The 17,494-nt window shown below is 37.4% G+C and overlaps 1 protein-coding gene across 1 annotated transcript in view; it reads left to right on the forward strand.

Annotated features, from left to right (window-relative positions):
* The window catches only part of LOC123524323 (microtubule-actin cross-linking factor 1, isoforms 1/2/3/4/5-like), a 158,373-nt gene that overhangs the window by 107,587 nt on the left and 33,292 nt on the right, over window positions 1–17,494 (forward strand). Inside the window, exons 50-65 of the mRNA XM_053539774.1 lie at window positions 49–460; window positions 1,070–1,287; window positions 1,712–1,918; window positions 2,461–2,580; window positions 2,764–3,090; window positions 4,710–4,919; window positions 5,373–5,492; window positions 5,938–6,046; window positions 6,400–6,626; window positions 6,965–7,189; window positions 7,712–7,813; window positions 8,408–8,574; window positions 9,276–9,435; window positions 11,689–11,877; window positions 13,892–14,020; window positions 15,844–15,945. Coding sequence (XP_053395749.1) covers window positions 49–460; window positions 1,070–1,287; window positions 1,712–1,918; window positions 2,461–2,580; window positions 2,764–3,090; window positions 4,710–4,919; window positions 5,373–5,492; window positions 5,938–6,046; window positions 6,400–6,626; window positions 6,965–7,189; window positions 7,712–7,813; window positions 8,408–8,574; window positions 9,276–9,435; window positions 11,689–11,877; window positions 13,892–14,020; window positions 15,844–15,945 — 3,024 coding nt within the window. The remainder of the gene's footprint in view (window positions 1–48; window positions 461–1,069; window positions 1,288–1,711; window positions 1,919–2,460; window positions 2,581–2,763; window positions 3,091–4,709; window positions 4,920–5,372; window positions 5,493–5,937; window positions 6,047–6,399; window positions 6,627–6,964; window positions 7,190–7,711; window positions 7,814–8,407; window positions 8,575–9,275; window positions 9,436–11,688; window positions 11,878–13,891; window positions 14,021–15,843; window positions 15,946–17,494) is intronic.

Here is a 17,494-nt window from a genome sequence, read left to right on the forward strand (position 1 = left end):
CAGGAAGGAAAATTGAGTATAAATCTTGCTTTATTTTGTAATTTCCAGTTCTTGCTGAAGATGTTAGATGATAGAGCACCAAGTGTGAAATCAGTGAAAGACTCTGGAGAGAACTTGCAGAAAACCCTTGAATCCAGAGAGCGTAAGGCCATTCAGAGTCAGATTGGCCAGCTTGACAAACGTTGGGATGAACTCAATTACCAGGCAGGTCAGAGGTCAAAAGTTCTCGAGGATATTATCGGCATTGCTCACGAGTTCCAAGAATTGCGGGAACCATTGATTGGCTGGTTAGACTTGGCTGAGAAGAAGTTTGCAAGCCTGGAACCAACTGCTATGGACACCAGTGGTATAGAGAATATAATCAAGAGTCTAGAAGATATGGAACAGGAAGTCAAGCAGAAGGATGATCTCATCAAGAAGCTTGCAGCTGTTGGCAAGGAACTCCAAAATCACTGTAAAGGTAAGACAAACATACAGCTTATTTCCTTTCAGGAGCTGGGGTATGAAAACTCAACAAACTAAGGTATTGGCCCAGATAGCAAGAAAACTAGAAGCCCTAGAGTAATAATCTAATATATTTCATTATCTCCATGATAAATATCCTATGATTGGTGTGAATTTATATGATAGCACAAAGCCTGCCTGGTTAGCTCAGTAGGGAGATAGTAATTCTTCAGATTGGAGGGTTATGAGTTTGATCCCCAGGCAAGGGGTATGTTCTCTGTGACTATTTGATAAAAGACTTTATGTCAGAAATCATTTCATTTTCAGAATCATGTGGAGAAGTTGGCAGTTACTTGAGGAGAACACTTGTTAGGTTATTTGCCAACTGTAACTGAAAAATCGTTGAAATATGGTTCTTAACATGAAACAAACATACAAGTTTTGATAGCAAACAATAAGCTGCATGATTAAAATGTTTCCGCCATTGGTTCCATTTTGAAACGCTACAAAATGAGTCGGATATCTTAACAGGAAGATAAAATCAGCCAAGTGAGGTTTTAAGGCTTTTTATGCTTCTTACCAATGTTTCTTGTCCACAGTATAAAAAGGTAATTTGGTTTTTCAGGTGATGATGTGAAGAATGTTCAGAGAAAAATTGATGATATACAATCAAGATTTGCAGAACTTAGTGACAAATTGTCTGACACCTTGGAACAGATGGAAGAAGCACTCCCATTGGCTAAAAATTTCAATGATGCCCATGCCAAGTTCATTGATTGGCTGGTGAAAATGGAACCCAAAACGAGGCATAAAGATGCAAATGAGCCAGAGGAACAAGTGATGGTAAGAATTTTTCACCTCGTATTTTGAATGAATGAAAGTCTTAGACTTTATTGTGAACAGTTGTAAAAAGGTCATATATCACTGAGAAGAAAGAAATAATGTGAAAAACATCATTAAATATAATCTGAATAAAAATATACAGAGTGATAAAAATTTCTGTTGTAAACATAGCAGCATGACAATTAAATAAATGTAACGAATGATAGAATATCTGGTGTTCAGATTTTGTAATGGATACTTGCCTGTTTTGAAAAAACTTTCATTTTGAAGAGTTCATGTCTTTGACTCACTGATATATTCTATGTATGTCTGTTTTGCCTGGGCCTCTGTTACTCTATGATTGTATATATATATATAAGCATTTGCCGTTTGTCTAGTTATTTTCAAGTATATCAGGCATTGCATGTAATGTTTTTTTTTGTAGCAACTCCTTGAAGAGGTCAAGGCCATTGAGCCCATTTTGGAAGTCATGAACAGTGATGGGAACCAGCTTGCTGAGCTTGCACCAGGTGATGCTGGGTTCAAGGTGGAGGACACACTAGCAAAGGACCTGAAAAGGTTTGAGGCTGTAAATGAGGCTATACAGAACAAAGCTGATAAATACAGGGCTTCAAAACTGAAAAATGCCGAGGTAAGCACGTTGTATATCGGAATGAAACTTTAAATTATGTAGAAATTAACACTGAAAATGTTGCCATCACATAATTTGAAGCCAGGGGTCGAACTGAATTGATAAGGCTGAAATATCTGGTACTAATCAGTCTATAAATTCAACTGATTGTAATACTGCCAGAATCTCCGGAGAAAAATCGGTTGTTTCCATATATATTCTTGTAGGTAAGTAGCTACGAAATGGATCAAATAAAAAGTTTTCTATTTATTTATCAAAGCAAACGGATATTTTTTTTTCTTTACATAATTTATTGATAGTAACACCTGTCTGTAGACACCACCTAGTGGCCTTTATTGAAGGTGAAATTTATCTCGGAGGTTGTATAAAATAATGTTTAAATTGGAAATTACACTACTGGTCTTTAGAACTGTGCAATTACTGTTCACAGGCGGTCTCTGTTCACAGGCGGTCTCTGTTCATGGGAGGTCTCTGTTCACAGATGGTCTTTTTCATTGGTGGTCCCTGGCACAAGCTTGAGTGTATGTCTTCTGTATTTATAGGTTATGTGTACTGTAGAAGATCTACAGGAGTGGTTTGAGGAAGAGGAGAGAGCACTGGTTGCTTGTGAACCAATTAGCTGTACGCCAGCTAAACTCCAGAAACAGCTGGCTGATCAGAAGGTATGAAAATTAATCTACCTAATCAAGAAATTTATACTTTTGAGACAAAGTGAAGCAACTATGGCTAGAATTTAAGGATTTGCATTTTATAAGCTTACCTTCACAAATCTTCTATTTGTAGCCAGTTTTGTTTAGTAGTCACTACATCTGAATCATGTTACCATTTTCATTGTTTCCATTCAGGCCATGAATGATGACATAAATGCCCAGAAGATGAAAGCCCGAGACACCATCGCTGCAGGAAAACGCTTAATTCGTGAAGGTTCAATGGACGACGATGGATCGTTCAACAACAAAATGGAAGCGCTGAAGCAGAAGAGTGACGCTGTCGCCAAACTTGGCAGTGATCGCCTGGTACAGCTGGAACAAGCCATGCCGTTGTCAAGGACTTTTGTCGAGACACACCAGGATCTACTGAAATGGTTCCAGGAAGTTGAACCTGCCATTGCCGAGTTAGAGGTCATGTCCATTAACCAGGACACTGTCAAGAAACAGCAAGACAGAGTTAAGGTCAGTGATTTTCTTAGTTAGATGTCAGGTACAAAAAAAAGTTACCGGTTCAAAGGTTGGATTTTTTGAAAATTTATCTCTTTGTGACTTTTAATGAGCAGTAAAAAGACTGTATACATAATATGTATGTAAGTTCTATTTTCTAAGTTAAATTACATTGGTATTTTACGACATTAATTGCCCCCAATTTCTGTAAGTTTTTAGCTCACCTGTCACGAAGTGACAAGGTGAGCTATTGTGACCGCTTGATGTCCATCGTGCGTCAACAGTTTCTAAAAAAATCTTCCTCTTGAAAACCACTGGGCAGAATTACACCAAACTTCACAGGAATGATCCTTGGGTGGCCCCCTTTCAAAATTGTTCAAAGAATAGAATTCCATGCAGAACTCTGGTTGGGAAAAACTTTAAAAATCTTCTTGTCCAAAACCACAGGGCCTAGGGCTTTGATATCTGGTGTGTAGCATCATCTAGTGGTCCTCTACCAAAATTATTCATATTATCCCCCTAGGGTCAAATATGGCCCCGCCCCGGGGGTCACATGGTTTATATAGACTTATATAGGGAAAACTTTGAAAATCTTCTTGTACAAAACCACATGGCTTAGTGCTTTGATATTTGGTATGTAGCATCATCTAGTGGTCCTCTACCAAGATTATTCAGATTATCCCCCTAGGGTCAAATATAGCCCCACCCCGGGGGTCACATGGTTTATATAGACTTATAAAGGGAAAACTTTGAAAATCTTCTTGTACAAAACCACATGGCCTAGGGCTTTGATATTTGGTGGTCCTCTACCAAGATTGTTCAAATTATCCCCCTAGGGTCAAATATGGCCCCGCCCCAGGGGTCCCAAGGTTTACATATACTTATATAGGAAAAAGCTTTAAAAATCTTCTTGTCTGAAACCATATGACCTAGGCTTTTGATATTTGGTATGATGCATTGTCTAGTAGTCCTCTACCAAAATTGTTCAAATTATGCCCCTGGGGTTAAAAGAGGCCCCGCCCTGGGGTCACTTAGTTATTATGTGAGTTATATAGGAAAAATACTTAAAAAATCATCTGATCCTATTTCCAAGACTGTTGAATTATAATTACCTGATGACCCCAAGTAATATGATGTCACTTGACTGTGACCTTGACCTACTGACCTACTTTCTTGTTTTTTAAGATACAGCCTTGACATTTTGATGACATACAGTTTGCACACAAATCGTAAAACTGAATTTCATTGACCATGAATGTGACCTACTGACTTGCTTAATATTTTATCATCAGTTTTACATTTGAAACATGTAGCTCATATTACTCAGGTGAGCGATCCAGGGTCATCATGACCGTCTTGTTTAAAGTTTTTTCTGATTTAAAGGAGCAAAATGAAACTCCGCTTTGTTTCATATTCCACTGTAAAATATTTATTTCCCTACGGAATATCCATTTTGATCAAAACAGTGGAATTTTATGTTAACAGAATTAAATACATTTGTAATTTCTCAATAAATTGGCATTAAAGAGTAAATGTACTCACCTTGTGTAGCAACTAGTAATTATCTGAAAATATTTGAGTGAATGTCATTTCACAACATCACAGTAGGTAACACAACCATATTTCATAATTAGGTCTTAAAACAAGAACTCCAGGACAACAAACCGCTTGTTGACAAATTGAACAAAACTGGCCTGGCTCTGACCAAACTGTCCCTGAAACCAGATGATGTCGAACTTGTCCAGACAACCATGGATGAAGATAACAAGAGGGTTGAGGAGATCCGTCGTGCTGTTAGGGAACGATCAATGTCTATCGATGAGGCCCTTCAACAGTCTGCAGAGGTGAGATTTTTTTTGCATCCATCTGTTTAAATTGTAGATGTACTTGTTAGTTCTCTTTTAGGGTGTTAAAGAACTACTTATTGGTATCTTTGCAGTGACTAAGGAATAAGTGCTAAGTTTGGCTTCATGTGCAGAAAAAATTAATGATTCAGCATGTATATGTAAGGATTAAGAAGTTGTTAATCTTTTGATTAATAAATAGTAAATGAAATTCACCATTTTGTTTTATGTTGTTGTGGATATAAAATGCTCCAATTTTGGTCAAATATTTAAATGTTAATAACTTTGCGATTTTTAAGCCAATCTGGAAATTCTTTCATGGGTCTTAAATGGTATAAAAGGACAAAGTAGAAAAAATTGACAGTAGAACAATGTTGCCTGTCAGTTTTAATTTAACTGAAATATCTGTTTATTAATTGACTTTCACTGTATGGATGATTATTTACGTTACAGTTCACTGATAAACTGGAGAACATGCTGGAAACATTGACAACCACAGAGGAGATGGTAACCAATGCCCAACCAGTTTCCGCCCACCCTGATAAAATTCGTGAACAAATGGCTGATAATAGTGTAAGTAAAACCTTTGAAAAGGTTTATGTCTATATTTGAGCCGCGCCATGAGAAAACAAACATAGTGGCTTTGGGACCAGCATGGATCCTGACCAGCCTGCGCATCCGCGCAGTCTGGTCAGGATCCATGCTGTTCGCTTTCAAAGCCTATTGCTGTTAGAGAAACTGTTAGCGAACAGCATGGATCCTGACCAGACTGCGCGGATGCGCAGGCTGGTCTGGATCCATACTGGTCGCAAAGCCACTATGTTGGTTTTCTCATGGCACGGCTCATTTATAGTATTTACTCAAAGTAAAGAAAAATTAGGCTTTGTATCAATATGCGCTTGGTAACGTTTGCTCCTAACCTAGTTAAAATAAACGCTGTTCTCAACAAGTAAAGCCGAAAAGTTACGTTCTTTCAATTTAGATATATGAATGGAACATTATTGCATTATATTTACAGACCTTGATAGAGGACATGCAGATGAGATTATCTGCCCTTGAATCCGTACAGAACGCAGCAGAAGAACTGATCAAGCAGGCGTCAGACTCGCAGGACGATGCTGTCAGAGGTATTATAATTATGTCCTACAATGTTAACGATAAAAATGATACAAATTTTTAGTGCACTTTTAGTAGTGGACAATAGATAAAATAGCTATTATAGCTTGGGATTTCTGCCTTGAGAGTTTTGAATTCAAAGAGCCCTCTAAAGAAATTCTGTGACTGGAAGCTGCCCTTTATATGCAAAAAATTATAAAACCTTAACAACAATAAAGGCAAGTCTTGGTGGAAAAATGTCGAGAAAGTGTAGTCCATGTCTCTTAATACATACTGTAAAACTCCTTGGCAAAGTATAGACGATACATAATAACAAATACTTGTTCTATAAAGACTTGTGAGCATTTCAATGTTATCATTACAGATGTGAAATCAAAGCTGCTTGACCTCGTCAACTTGTACGAGAAAATCAATGATGGAGCAAACACCCGCAGTCTTCAGCTAGAAGATACACTGGAGGTTGCCGACAAGTTCTGGGACGATCTCAATTCCCTGCAGCGCACGCTGAAAGACCTTTCTGACACACTGGCCAATCAGGAACCACCTGCACTTGAGCCGTCAATCATTCGAGAACAGCAAGATACTCTTGAGGTAATTCTCATTTTACTGAACAAAAATTTTGAATTTTTATCCTTATCAAATGATGTTACATCTTTAAAAGATAAAGAAAGAAAAGCAGTTGTATTTTGTAGCATAGACTGGTTTTAGTACCAAATGCATTGAAAGATGTTGTGTAAATCAATTTAGTATGAATTTATTATCTAAATTGGCATATATTTTAATTTGGTAATAGTAAGCATGGATTTGTTCAGATGTTACAATAATAAAAGTTCATGTTTTGCTTTCTTCATGTGTAGTCCGTCCAAGACAAAACTAGAAAAGCACTGCTATAAATGAAAGAAAATTTAATAATTTGTTACATTTTTAAGGCCCTCCGTGATGATATTGAGGCCAGCCAGTTTGACCTTGACGAGGTACATGAAACCGGGGAACAGCTGTTGAAACTGTGTGGGGAACCAGACAGGCCAGAAGTGCAGAAACACATTGATGACCTCGACAACAATCTGCTCTCCATTACTGGAGAGTTTGACAAAAGGTCAAGGACGCTGGAGGAAGCCTTGGAAAAATCTATGCACTTCCAGGATGAACTAATGGTAGGATTATTGTGATCTTAATAAGCTTGTTTTATCATTGTCATATTTTGTCATTGTTGCATTGTTTAAACACTGTTTGTTGGTAATAAATGAGATAAGTTGCACATGCTCATAGCAGTTTTACAGTTGCAGATACATGTGCGACTTGGAGGTAAATGTCTAGATTTCCAGTTTAAAATGTTTAGAAAATATGGTATACACAAAAATGCACATTAAAGTTATTTAAAATGTCTCACCTTTATGACAGTGAACATGTAGTTTTAACTTATTTGGGTTCGAAACCTTGTTTGAGGTGTAGAATTCTTCATGTGAGGAAGCCATCCAGCTGGCTTATGGAGGGTCGGTGGTTCTACCCAGGTGCTTGCCTGATGAAATAATGTCTGGAGGGGCACCTGGGGTCTTCTTCCACCATCAAATGCTTTGAAAAGTAGCTATATGACCGAAATGTTGATATAACCCGAAAACCAACAAAAAAACTATAACTTTATACACATACAGTTGTGTTTGCCTTTCTGTTTTCAGAAAAGTCTTGTATGGCTGCAGAAACGCGAGGACAGGTTGAAAGACCTGACTCCAGTCGCAGGAGATTTCAACACCATCAAAGACCAGTGGAATGAAGTCAAGGTATGTTAGAATATAATGTCATTATAGACTAGGAAAATGGTGAAACTATCTGTAGATACCTTAACCAGACCATGATATATCGAAGCTACACGAAAACACCAAACGTTTGAGGTCTAATAGGGATAGGCAAAACTCCCAAGTTATCTACGGTTTCTAGTGACTGTAACATAGAAAACATAATGAAATGAATGGGAAAATGGTAAAATGCTCAAGTGAGCCAGGGTGCTTGAGCAAGAGGTGTTTCACTTTAATTGAAACTGATCTTTTGGCTCAAATGAAACTAAAGAATTCCATTGACAGCAGGAAGAAAAAGTCCTTTTTGTAATGTAATGCCCTCTCAGATCTTTTAATTTCTTTGAAGTTTACATTATTTAAGAAATATTGTAAAGGAACAGGTTAATTCTGATCAATAGAAGAAGCTTTAAAATCAAAAGCATGTGATACCTTTTTGTTGTGTCATTGGTTTCATCAGCTTAGATAAATGATGTAAATAATTTGCTGTTTTCAGTTTCAAAGCATTCTTTGAAGGTTGATAAGAATTCTTTCTGTTTCATTGGCTGCCCTTCAGTTTACTCTTACCATATTTTTCGACAGGCTTTTAAACTTGAGATTGATCCAAAGCATGCCGATATCGAGTCCCTGAACCAGAAGGCAAAGGAGCTGGTGAAGGACGCGAGCCCAGACCAGTCGGTGTTTGTGAAAGAACCAGTATCAGCTGTCAACAAACGATGGGATGGTCTTCTGTCCGGAATCAGTGACAGGTACTAAATAATAAAATATGTTATGTCCATTGATGATGATTGATTTTAAAACTGTTCATATAAGATAACATTGCTTTGTGTATATGGCCAAAGAATTTGTGTCTGAATTCATTTTTCTTTCACTTCTGTTACATGAGATGGAGTAATAAATGTGCGATTTTCATTTGAATTTTAGCTTGTTACAAATCTAGAAACATGGTTTCATTGTCTGACAACTTACATAGTGAAACTGGCTTGCCAACAAACAAACGCAAATGGTAGAAATGGGTTGAATCCGGGTGTCATACAGGATCCTCAATTCCTGTTAATTGCAATATTTGTAATACAGGAGTAACATGAAAAAAATACTTGAAACAGTTTAAAAATATGAATCACATTACTTGCAAAATCGTATTTTTTGTGCCTTTATCATGTATTTGAAATTTCCAATTTCAAGTAAATAGTTAACCAAATACTGTGAAGTCATTTAATAACATGGGCATGATTTTGACCCAAATGACTATTTAGTGAAGATATAAATTTATAGATTTCAAATTTTTAAGATGAAGAGAATGGGACATGTTCAATGGGATTTATTTTTGTGGATTGATGCCACCATGGATCCATGAAAATTAGTCCCAAAGAATGCTAATGTTTTCATAGTTTTTTAAATTACATGTTACTAAAAATAGCTTTCCAAATATTTTATTTGTTTCCTTCAGGCAACGTGATCTGCAGTTAGCCATGTTGAATGCAGGCCAGATTGACCATGCAACAACAGAGTTGCTGGCCTGGATGGACAAAACAGAACAGACACTTGACGAGAGTAAACCAGTCTATGGTGACAGAAAGCTTGTGGAAATAGAACTTGCTAAACATAAGGTATAATTGTGGAACAAAGTTCTGGGTCTGGTTCATATGTTCTGTAATTATGTCTACCCAAGGAGACAAATTGTTTTTGCCCTGTCCGTCTGTCCGTACGTCACACTTCATTTCCGAGCAATAACTGGAGAACCATTTGACCTAGAACCTTCAAACTTCATAGGGTTGTAGGGCTGCTGGAGTAGACGACCCCTATTGTTTTTGGGGTCACTGTCAAAGGTCAAGGTCACAGGGGCCTGAACATTGAAACCATTTCCGATCAATAACTAGAGAACCACTTGACCCAGAATGTTGAAACTTCATAGGATGATTGGTCATGAAGAGTAGATGACCCCTATTGATTTTGGGGTCACTCCATCAAAGGTCAAGGTCACAGGGGCCTGAACATTGAAAACCATTTCCGATCAATAACTAGAGAACCACTTCACCCAGAATGTTGAAACTTCATAGGATGATTGGTCATGCAAAGTAGATGACCCCTATCGATTTTGGGGTCACTCCATTAAAGGTCAAGGTCACAAGGGTCTGAACATTGAAAACCATTTCCGGTCAGTAACTTGAGAACCACTTGACCCAGAATGTTGAAACTTAATAGGATGATTGGTCATGCAGAGTAGATGACCCCTCACGATTTTGGGGTCACTCTGTGAAAGGTCAAGGTCACAGGGGCCTGAACATTGAAAACCATTTCCGATCAATAACTAGAGAACCACTTGACTCAGAATGTTGAAACTTCATAGGATGATTGGTCATGAAGAGTAGATGACCGCTATTGATTTTGGGGTCACTCCTTCAAAGGTCAAGGTCACAGGGGCCTGAACATTGAAAAGCATTTCCGATCAATAACTAGAGAACCACTTGACCCAGAATGTTGAAACTTCATAGGATGATTGGTCATGAAAAGTACATGACCTCTATTGATTTTGGGGTCACTCCGTCAAAGGTCAAGGTCACAGGGGCCTGAACATGGAAAACCATTTCCGATCAATAACTAGAGAACCACTTCACCCAGAATGTTGAAACTTCATAGGATTATTGTACATGCAAAGTAGATGACCCCTATCGATTTTGGGGTCACTCCATTAAAGGTCAAGGTCACAAGGGTCTGAACATTGAAAACCATTTCCGGTCAGTAACTTGAGAACCACTTGACCCAGAATGTTGAAACTTAATAGGATGATTGGTCATGCAGAGTAGATGACCCCTCACGATTTTGGGGTCACTCTGTGAAAGGTCAAGGTCACAGGGGCCTGAACATTGAAAACCATTTCCGGTCAGTAACTTGAGAACCACTTGACCCAGAATGATGAAATTTCATAGGATGATTTGTCATGCAGAGTAGATGACCCCTAACGATTTTACGGTCACTCTGTTAAAGGTCAAGGCCACAGGGGCCTGAACATGGAAAACCATTTCAAATCAATAACTTGAGAACCTCTCGACTCAGAATGTTGAAACTTCATAGGATGATTGTTCATGCAGAGTAAATGACCCCTATTGTTTCTGGGGTCACTCTGTTAAAGGTCAGGGTCACAGGGGCCTGAACATTGATAACCAGTTCCGATCAATAACTTGAGAACCACTTGACCCAGAATGTTGAAACTTTATAGGATGATTGGTCATGAAGAGTAGATGACCCCTATTGATTTTGGGGTCACTCCGTCAAAGGTCAAGGTCACAGGGGCCTGTTCATGTAAAATCATTTTTTGGAAATAACTTGAAAACCACTTGACCTACAATGTTGAAACTTAATAGGATGATTGAACATGCAGAGTAGATGACCCTTATTTATTTTGAGGTCACTTAATCAAAGGTCAAGGTCACAGGAGCCTGAACAGTGACTTGAGAACCACTAGGCCAAGAGTGTTGAAATTTAGCGGGATGACTGGACATGCCAAGTAGATGATCCCTATTGCAGCCAACCATCAGTGTTTCTTTGACTTTCGCTCCTGACCCCTATTGACTTCTTGCCAATAGGACTTTGCATTGGGGGAGACATGGGCTTTTTTACAAAAGCATTTTCTAGTTACATCTTATATAAAAAGGAGGTTTTGCAGTACTTTGAGAGCTTGTTAGATAACAAAATCTTTTTTCCAGAAATCTGTTTCTAGATAGAACAACTTTATTTGCATGTGAACCACATTTCAGGATTAATGTAAAAGTTAAATTAATTTGTTAACTGGAAAATAAGACACCATGGTCGAAAATATGTTTAAAATATCTTAAGCATATATGAATTTTTACTTACCACAGGTTCTTCAAAATGATATCGGTGCCCATGAACAAAGTGTTCAGTCTGTGAAAGAGGCTTGTCTGAAGTCATTGGGTGCAGATAGGTCATCGACAGGCAGACGTAGACTGGAAGACCTCAACCGACTTTGGGACACGGTACAGGAGAAAAGTCACAGCCGACAGCAAGAACTGGAGGAGGCCCTTAGAGAGGTTTTTTAACATTTTGTTCATAGAAAATAAAGTTAAAAAAGACTGTAACTCAAACTACTTGGATTTTTAAATTTCAGTAAAAATACCCTATATTTATGGAAGTGTTCTATTCAAATAGACAGAATTACTGCACTTTCAGACAGTGAATTAGTGTTCTTCACATGTTTTTAGCTCACCTGTCACAAAGTGACAAGGTGAGCTTTTGTGATCGCGCGGTGTCCGTCGTCAGTCCGTGCGTGCGTCCGTCCGTCCGTAAACTTTTGCTTGTGACCACTCTAGAGGTCACATTTTTCATGGGATCTTTATGAAAGTTGGTCAGAATGTTCATCTTGATGATATCTAGGTCAAGTTCGAAACTGGGTCACGTACCATCAAAAACTAGGTCAGTAGGTCTAAAAATAGAAAAACCTTGTGACCTCTCTAGAGGCCATATATTTCACAAGATCTTCATGAAAATTGGTCAGAATGTTCACCTTGATGATATCTAGGTCAAGTACGAAACTGGGTCACGTGCCATCAAAAACTAGGTCAGTAGGTCTAAAAATAGAAAAACTTTGTGACCTCTCTAGAGGCCATATATTTCATAAGATCTTCATGAAAATTGGTCAGAACGTTCACCTTGATGATATCTAGGTCAAGTTCGAAAGTGGGTCACATGCCATCAAAAACTAGGTCAGTAGATCAAATAATAGAAAAACCTTGTGACCTCTCTAAAGGCCATATTTTTTATGGGATCTGTATGAAAGTTGGTCTGAACGTTCATCTTGATGATATCTAGGTCATGTTTGAAACTGGGTCACGTGCGGTCAAAAACTAGGTCAGTAGGTCTAAAAATAGAAAAACCTTGTGACCTCTCTAGAGGCCATATATTTCATGACATCTTCATGAAAATGTGTTGGAATGTTCACCTTGATGATATCTAGGTCAGGTTCGAAAGTGGGTCACGTGCCTTCAAAAACTAGGTCAGTAGGTCAAATAATAGAAAAACCTTGTGACCTCTCTAGAGGCCATATTTTTCATGGGATCTGTATGAAAGTTGGTCTGAATGTTCATCTTGATGATATCTAGGTCAAGTTTGAAAGTGGGTCACGTGCCTTCAAAAACTAGGTCAGTAGGTCAAATAATAGAAAAACCTTGTGACCTCTCTAAAGGCCATATTTTTCATGGGATCTGTATGAAAATTGGTCTGAATGTTCATCTTGATGAAATCTAGGTCAAGTTCGAAACAGGGTCATGTGCGGTCAAAAACTAGGTCAGTAGGTCTAAAAATAGAAAAACCTTGTGACCTCTCTAGAGGCCATACTTGTGAATGGATCTCCATAAAAATTGGTCAGAATGTTCACCTTGATGATATCTAGGTAAGTTCGAAACTGGGTCACGTGCCTTAAGAAACTAGGTCAGTAGGTCAAATAATAAAAAAACCTTGTGACCTCTCTTGAGGCCATACTTTTCATGGGATCTGTATGAAAGTTGGTCTGGATGTTTGTCTTGATGATATCTAGGTCAAGTTCGAAACTGGGTCAACTGCGGTCAAAAACTAGGTCAGTAGGTCTAAAATTATTAAAATCTTTTGACCTCTCTAGAGGCCATATTTTTCAATGGATCTTCATGAAAATTGGTCAGAATTTTTATCTTGATAATATCTAGGTCAGGTTCAAAACTGGGTCACATGAGCTCAAAAACTAGGTCACTATGTCAAATAATAGAAAAAACGCTGTCATACTCAAAACTGGGTCATGTGGGAAGAGGTGAGCGATTCAGGACCATCATGGTCCTCTTGTATTCAGATATAGAGAATCACATTACTTCACTATTAAGTATAAGTTGTTTAACTTACAGTAAGGTAACTAAGCGGTACAACCCAGCTCTTCAGAGTTATGGCACTTGAATTAGTCAAAACTGCAAAAATTTACAGTGTTTAAAAAGGGTATTTAAAATTTATTGCTGTGATGCATGTAATTTGTGACTTTCGCATTTTATGCTTGACGTGAATTTAAACATTGCTTTCTTAAAGGCAAAAGACTTTTCTGAAGAAATGGAAAAGGTATTGGTGCGCCTTGGTCAGATCGAGGGTATGTTGATCACCTCCCGCCCAGTAGGTGGTCTTCCTGAAACAGCAAGGGAACAACTTGAAAGATTCCTGGTAAGTGGGTGGACATATAAAACTAGAAATTTGAATATAATTAGCATATTTATATATTTCTATATTTGTTGTAAATATATAGCTTATTTTATTTATTCATTGTATGATTTATAGCCAATTGATTAACAGTGAAACATATTTGTAACTGAGGTTTACAAATTTTGCAGACATTTACTTGGAAAAGTAGTTCTTTGTATAACAAGTAATAACGTGAGAAATAAAATCTTATTTTAATGTGAAAAAGTCTGTTAACTTTTGTTTGGGACTTAAATTTGTCATATTTCAGAAATGTATTTCCTTACAATAGAAATCAATTCTGGTAAAAATAGAACTGTCAGAATTGTAAAAATAGACCAGTTAAAACATCATTTTGAACATAGGCATTATTTGGCTTTTTGAAGGAAAAAATATCCAGTTACAAGTTTGTTTAACTGTTGAACGTAATATAATATATTTATGGAATATTTGTAGATAATTATTTGCAAGGAGCTTTTAATATTGTAAAGTAATGCTGTAAATATTGTAACAGCTAGCTTCTCATTTACTAAATCATTACATCATCATGTTTTATTATTACATCATCATGTTTTATCATGTTTTATCATTACATCATCATGATTAGGGATTATATTTTAACATAATATTCTGTATTTGGTCAGAAAAACAATGGTTTAAATTGTTCAAATTGTAATTCTGTCAAGTTACGGTGTTGATTCTTGTGGATTCTGCAAGACAGTTAGTTGATCCTCTTGTGTGAGAAACGTTTCTGGCTATATGTAAAAGATCAGATTGAGTTAAGATTTCTAAGAAATTGGTTGTGATTTGAAAAAAAAACATTCTGCTTCAATGAAATCAAATGCTGTGAAGCCATATATAGAATCACACTTCTTTGTGACATCCGTGATACAGAGCTCGCCTTGTTTTAACCCTTAACATGCTGGACACAATTGATTCTGCCTTTGCGACCAGTGTAGATCATGATCAGCCTGCACGTCTGTGCAGTCAAATCAAAATCTGCACTGTTCACCATTCAGTCAGTATCTTTTTTGGTAAGCACCCCTATTAACGCTTAATAGTACTGTCCAATTTGAAGGATGGACAAGTTCATTATAGAAATTTAGCTGGGTAAGGGTTAATGCTTGTGTATTATTTTAGCTGTTTTTATACCCCTGGCATCTACTGATGCAGGAGGCATATAGTGATTGTCCTGTCCATTCATCCATCTGTACGAGGTTAACAAAATGGGACCGTTTTGTTAGCATCAATACCCCAAACTAGAATGACTTGATACTAATGCAGATGTAACCTGTGACCATTCCTCATCTTCAGACATCACCTGACCTCAGTTTGACCTTGAACTTGACCTTGTTTTGGACTTAGGTTGCTTTGTATCGACAAGGATGCCACCGGGGGTATCAAGCGTTTATTGAACGCAGCTACTTGTCTCATTTGAAAAATAACATGGGTTTCTCATTAATGCATTTAATTTTTGATGCAACTGTTAACATTTATTTCATCATGCTTGAACTTGGAAATATGTTTCATAATTTCATCTTTGTAACTTTATAATAATACTTGTAGTGTCTTTCATCCATATAATATATGTATATGAATATATTCTATAATTATAGTTGTCTATGCATGGTTTTTGATTTTTATTCTTTCCCTATACAATCCAGAGTGATAAATATGGGGTATGCATATCTCTTTATTTAACCACTTAGCACCTTCTTCTGTTTTCGGTTCTGGGATGTATTATGTTACCATGGTAACCTGTAAATGTCTGTAGTATTAATATTCCCCCGTATATACCCAAATTTCAGCATGTTCGAGAAGGGTCCGATCAGGACATAACGAAACTGTCTCAGGAATACCTGCGAGTAGGTCGCCCTATCTCTTATAGTGCATCATGGGTAAACTGGCTGGTAAGCTCCGCCCACTTCTGGACAGTCATGCACGAGTGCACTCGTACTGTGTTGACCTGTGAAATAACCCTTTCGTTTTCTTTCTTCAGTCAATGTCAACCTTGTAGATAAATGTATACAAAATTTTCTTTGAGTATGTGGAATTAAAGATTGCTTACAACTATCTACTGTCATAAAATCAGTAGATGACCGTTATCAGTTATGAGGATAGCTGATTGAAGGTTAGAGAAACTTACGTTTAGAATGAAATTGAAGCTATCACTTTTGAACTACAGTCAAAACTGTCTTATAAAGACCACCCTTGGGAGAATGTGGTCTACATTGGGAGGTGGTCTTTTTTCACAGGTGAAAATACACTGTAAATGTTAAAATGGGAAACAAAACATGTGGTCTTTAAAGCCAGGTGGTCTCTGTTCAGAGGTGGTCTTTAACACAGGTTTGACTGTATGTTGGAAGGGTGCTTTAGTTTTGTCACATTGTGGTTTAACAGTATACCCAGTTTTCTCATAGGTTATTACAAAAGGGAAGAAATTGTTGGCTGGATTGTGAGCCAGAGTTGCCAGACTTGTGGTTTACAAGGACCTCTTTTTATTATAGGGGATAAAAAAAACAAATTTGAGAAATTTACTTGTCTTGAAATTTGTAAAGCAGGGGTTGTGGAAATTAGGCCGCAAAGAAGGTTGACATTGTCTGAATCATGGAAATGCATATTGTCACATGTAACATTCTTCCCTACCATTAGTGATACTGTCATGATAACTGTATAGAATGTAGAACTAGATTCACACCTCATCATAGATCCCTGTTTAACTGCTTTCTATATTGTACTTGCTTTTGGTATGCAGTGACATGCTTTGACCTGACTGTTGTAACAGTGGAATATAGCTGATTCTTTGGACATAGAATCAGTGTGGTACAGTTATACATTATAGACTGGCATCTGTTTTTACCTTCGTGTTAATGCTATGAATTTTAGAAAAGATCTGTAGTTTTTAAAAGACTGTAAACTGTGAAAAAAAAATATTAACAGTTAAATCATCTGCAGTATATTATAAATACTGGCTTTTTACCGTAACTACAGAAAAAAAAGCACATTTGCCTGCCACATTATAATTTTCATTTAATTTTGTAAAACATCAGAAAAAAAAAACTTTAAAAAATCTTGATGCAAGTAGAATATGAATGAATATGAATATAATTATACCAAAATTAAATGAGCCGTGCCATGAGAAAATCAACATAGTGGGTTTGCGACCAGCATGGATCCAGACCAGCCTGCGCATCCGCGCAGTCTGGTCAGGCTCCATGCTGTTCGCTTTTAAAGCCTATTGGAATTGGAGAAACTGTTAGCGAACAGCATGGATCCTGACCAGACTGCGCGGATGCGCAGGCTGGTCTGGATCCATGCTGGTCGCAAACCCACTGTGTTGATTTTCTCATGGCACGGCTCAAATTAATCTGAACAATATTTATAGGGTTTAATTCCTTATCTTGAGTGGGTTACTTCATGACAAAGATAAGAAAACCTACATCCAGTTTTGCACATGTT

This window comes from Mercenaria mercenaria, chromosome 3, assembly GCF_021730395.1.
Source record: "Mercenaria mercenaria strain notata chromosome 3, MADL_Memer_1, whole genome shotgun sequence".
NCBI classification, from domain to species: Eukaryota; Metazoa; Mollusca; class Bivalvia; order Venerida; family Veneridae; genus Mercenaria; species Mercenaria mercenaria.